At 37.9% G+C, this 5,035-nt stretch overlaps 1 protein-coding gene across 2 annotated transcripts; it reads right to left on the minus strand.

Moving 5' to 3' along the window:
* Positions 1–215: 215 nt before the first annotated feature.
* fxyd7 (FXYD domain containing ion transport regulator 7) lies at positions 216–4,193 on the minus strand. 2 transcript variants are annotated; one of them, XM_079625599.1, is made up of 6 exons: positions 4,001–4,152; positions 2,752–2,790; positions 2,347–2,421; positions 1,966–1,993; positions 1,333–1,373; positions 216–1,240 (listed from the first exon to the last, which is right to left on the minus strand). In XM_079625599.1, the coding sequence occupies exons 1-6, from the start codon at positions 4,014–4,016 to the stop codon at positions 1,221–1,223; spliced, it is 219 nt and encodes a 72-aa protein (XP_079481725.1). In that variant the 5' UTR covers positions 4,017–4,152; the 3' UTR covers positions 216–1,220. The 2 variants fall into 2 exon arrangements, with proteins under 2 accessions (XP_079481725.1, XP_079481724.1); XM_079625598.1 differs by lacking the exon at positions 1,966–1,993 and having other exon boundaries at positions 4,001–4,193.
* Positions 4,194–5,035: the final 842 nt, after the last annotated feature.

Consider the following 5,035-nt stretch of genomic DNA (forward strand, 5'->3'; position numbering starts at 1 on the left):
ATCGAACTCATCATTATGATTGCTGCTTAGTCATACTCAACAACTTCATTTCAACACACAAAAAAACATGCTGAGCGAACAGAAGATTCATTATTCAGTGATTCATCGTTCTAAAAGTTATATGGATGCTTTTTTTATTTATTAGTACATGAGACAAATACATTCAGTTGCAATTAAATCAGTTGCTTTTAGTAACACTTAGTTTGGGAGTAAAGTATTGCTGTCTAAAGTGCTTTGTTTATTGGAAAACAGTATACAAATATTCATGCTGTTACAATGGACATAATATCATGTTTAACTCCAAGGTAAGGTTCCACCAGCTGATCATGAGGTTTAACTGAAATGTTAAACCTAAAGTTATATTAGGGGTTTAGTTACTGGTTAGTTTGCAACGCTACATTTAATTTCGCACCATTAGTTCTTAAGGCAAGACTTTCTTAGTTCCTATGCCCTCCATAAAGTAATGCGCAGTTGCATAATGATGTCTGACTTTACTGATCCAATAAACGGCCTTACAATTTGTAAACAAAAAGATGTTTGTGCTCGTTTAGATTATCTTATGCGGTTGTTGTCAAAACTGAATGGATCCAATAGTATAATTTAATATACAAATAATAAATATCCAGGAACTAAAATAATAAATAAATGTATACTACAAGACATAAATACTAAAATTGTACAATTGTCTTACATTTTGTTGACACCTGCCATGCACAAATTACACAGGGCGACACACAGGATTGTGCATAGTTCCATGCCGGAGAGCTGCTAAGAAGTCGTTTATTCTTTATTAAAATGTAAACGCGTGTTCAATTCGATTCCATCATATCTGTTTAAAAGATTGAAATCTATCAGATGAAACATCTGTCATTCAATCAGTCTGCTAATGATTATTTCTCTAAGTATTTCCAAAAAATGCCTTTAGATCTAGCCCTCATATAATAATCACAATAAAAGCAAATGATTCATGCATAAGTCAAATAACTGCAGTCATATGAGGTGCATCATGAACGGCATCATTAGCACTATAAACACAAACCGACATAATGAAGCACAAGTTCTACTGAGAGAGCCAAAAATGCAGCCACAGATCAGCATTTAGGCTGAGGTTACAAAAAGAGGTCAAGCGGGTTCTACTCTCCTCCACATTCTTGTAAGTAACTTTGTGAGTCTGAGCATTTCCTCTCACTATAATGAGCCGTCCCGTTGAACCGTCCGCTTTACACCGTTTGAGGGGGAACTAAAAGGAAAAAAAGGCTAAATCAATCAGGCGTTCAATAAATTCTGACAGTATTTTTGAATAGAACATGAATTAATTTTGATGTACGTTACCTTCTGTCTTTGGTGGCTGAGGGCCTTCCACTGGACTAGATCTGTAGTGAAAAAAAGAGAAGAAAAAAAAACATTATGCCAATAAACCACGCTGGTCCATCTAAGCACTCCATATTTAGCAAGCATGCTCATCCACATTAATCTAATGTAAGTATTGTCGGTTGATTTGTATGCAAGGGCCTACGATTCAGATCCTCTCAGGACGACATGCGGAGCATTTTATCAGTCTTGATAGTGACACACACACTGCCTACCCACACAAAGAGCACATAGTTCACTTCTTAATTTGGGAAGCACAAGAACAACAAACTTTCTGCCGTCTTATTTTAAACATAACTTCGGTGTTTATAAGCACGACAGGCGTACATGAGGTCGTGCGTTTTAAACGTGCTGCTGTTTGAATGAATAGACAGTGTAGGTGAGCTGAAAGAAGAAGAAGCTGGTCAGTTCAAAAAACAACCGATTTAGAAACCACAGGCTGCATTCAAACAGTAAAGGAGCTTTACAGAGAACACTCATGGCACCATCAATTCCATGTACATCTTTTTTTCGTTCAAGACGTTTCCTCATCCTTTATTCGGGCTCATTCCACATGCACAGTCAAGGCTGCACATTCGTGTGAAAACCGCTTACTTGGATTTCGAACATTTGCACTTTTTACCTGTTGGGGCAAAAAACATTTAGAGATGGTGAAATATGTAGTTGGGACTTTGAATGGGGTCAATTCAGTTTCAGTTCAGCCAGTTTGGAAGGAATTACTTCAATCTCATTTAAATTGACCAACATTTTTCCTATTACAGAAGTACTCAATGATTTGGTGAATTGACTGTTCACTGCACTGATGGAAGTCAAATGGGATTGACTACAATCATTGTCAGGTGAATGACACTCTTGATGATCCTTCGTGACCAGAACATATTTAGAATCTAACATCACAGCCATTTACCATTATTTGCACTTATTCAGCATATCCTATATTACAAAACATCTATGATTATTATGTTGGTGACTTACTCAGAGCAATAAGAATTCCACCAATGGACATAACCACAGCTAGGATGACACCCGTGGTCCGCAACGTCTCGTAATCTGAGCTCAGAAATCAAGAGCGGTGAAATACTCTGTTTTACTGACTTTCCCTCAGTTTCACAGTCAAGGCTTAAGACAGTCCCAGACTAACATGCATTTAAACTGGAAGCAACTTGCATTGATATATCTGAAAATATGTCAGTGCCATTGTTTTGTCTCAAGATGCACACCAGTCTTTTTTTTTTTTTTTTTGTCTAAGGCACGTTTATAAAAGCTAAATGCCCTAATTGAGCTAAGGCCTAATCCTGGCTTAATCTAAACCCTGTCTGTGAAACCAGGCCTTTACGTTTTAAATAAATAAATATGCCCATGCAATACTCAACTGCTTACCATAATGAAAGGCACTCTGGTCCAAATCCATGTATGACTCTGTAAAATAGATTTAAATAGTTTTAACGACACTGAAACAAAAGAAACATAGATAGGCTTAATATGGACCTGACAGCAATGTGATACCAGTGAAGACGTGGAGTGAAGTAAGGAAAACAATGCAGGGGACAGAGTTCAGCACCATAAACAGATGCTGGTTTATTAAATCTATAAATATGGGAATAGTAGACTGGACTGTCAGTCTATGAGCTCTTAAATTACGCTGAGACACATTCAGACTGCAATCGATTGAATTATTAATAACATAAACAGTGATTTCGATTAGCTTTTGAGCATGGACGAGGCACAGGGCATCTGGCAAACTCAAGTGTTTTCAGCAGAAAGCGTCAGTAATTCGAGTGATTGATTATCTGCATAATGAGACTGCAAGCTCAGCGACAAGCCGGTAGGATGTGCACGCGCTCTGAGAACCTGCAGTCTCCACAGGCGAGTGGACCTTCCTCTATGAGAATCAATAGAAAGCTGTTCAAACTGCCAATAGTCAGAGCTTTTATGGGGAGGGAAAAAAGCAACCCAAAAACAAACATGCAATATAGACCTCTTTGTAATATCTTTGGATTAAACAGGTTTCGTCTCGTGAACTGGCTCTATATGGTGCAATGATGCGGTGCTGAACTTCAGGCGTTTGCAACTGCTTAGTTAGCGATTTTCAGCACCCCATTCACTCTTAAAGGGATAGTGCACCCTAAAATGAATTTTTTTATCATTTACTCACACTTATGTTATTCCACTCTTCATTCTCATTGTATAGAAATATGAATGAGACTGCCATTCTTCAACATTTTTAGTTCAAGGGAACAGTCATACGAGTGTGACTATTTTCCTTCTTTCCCGTGAATAATTAATTGAATCCATCGTTCCAATAACGAAGCTTTCAAATAATGCATTGCTCTCATTATAAATGTATTCAAATAGTTTTAAAACAATACCATAGAAGTAGCCTATCAGCAATAGGCTAGTAGTAAAAAAACGAATAAAATAAATCCGACTGCAATTCCTGAATATGCATAGGACAACTTCATATGCAATGGTAATAGTAATTCCTGTCAAGTAACAGAATTTGCATAACAATACTTTTTTAACAGTAGCCTATTTAACAATACACGTTCTAAAATGAGTTTGATTATTAATTATGCCACACCATGCAGTTTCATTTTTAAAAGCATATAAATGCAAAAAATAGACAAACCTGTTGAAACGGCCATGACTGCAGTGCTCTTTCTAGACAAGGCTTCCTTGATCTTGCTAAAAGCTGAAATTGAGCAGGGTGAATGAAGAGAAGAGAGCGTGGTGGAGCACTGCGTCGATGCTGGGCTTCGGGAGTTATACTTACGCCCCCTAGCGGTGCATATCTGTCGGTGTTCCCTTTAATTCGGTAGGGGAAGTTCCCGGGTCTGGCGTTGGGTAGATAAAATGTATGCTGTCCAATGCGGTGGGGATCCTGAGCCAAACCCCTCCCCCAACACCCCCCAGTGAATACATGCGACACACAGAACCCCACCTATGCAGCAACAGGACCGCGGGGCCTGCAGGAGGATAACCTCAGAAAGAGTTGGGCGTGGATTGTGCGCCTCGGGATGTATTTTGTATGCACTCAAACAAAAGCCAGTTTTTAAATGATTATCAATAATTCTTCAAAGCGTAACAGCGATAAAATCCTAGATTGAAAGGTTATTGTATATCGCGCTTAAACCATTCCTAACACCACTTGTTACACCCAACTATGTCTACTCTAATACAAGCGATAAATTACTATCGAAAAATAAACCCCGACCTATTATTTCACGGCTAAGTTACTTATAAAATGCATGTGACTGAAATGTCGTTGTGTAAGAAAATTACAGCACAGCCAACACGAATACTGCAATAAATTAAATACAATATTAATTTATCTTTATAAATCTGCAATCAATATTCATTTTTGACTATATATCGATTCATTTATTTATTTATTAAAGAGTGTTCCGGGAGGTCTCCCGCCATCCGTCACATGCCATTTTATTAGCATTTGTTGTCGTAGTAACCGGTTTGAATCGCAAGATGGCGCCAATGAGCTACCCCAAGTTGTGGTGATTCGGGGAGAAAAGATCAATTAATACGACACGTCGTTATTTATTCTACAGAAATATCTGCCCGCACACTGACCAATTAGAATTAAATATAGCAGAGAACCGTGTATAATATGATATTCAATATACAGAGATTTTTTTTTTTTACAGAATCT

The sequence above is a fragment of the Phoxinus phoxinus genome, assembly GCF_949152265.1.
Source record: "Phoxinus phoxinus genome assembly, chromosome: 10".
NCBI lineage: Eukaryota > Metazoa > Chordata > Actinopteri > Cypriniformes > Leuciscidae > Phoxinus > Phoxinus phoxinus.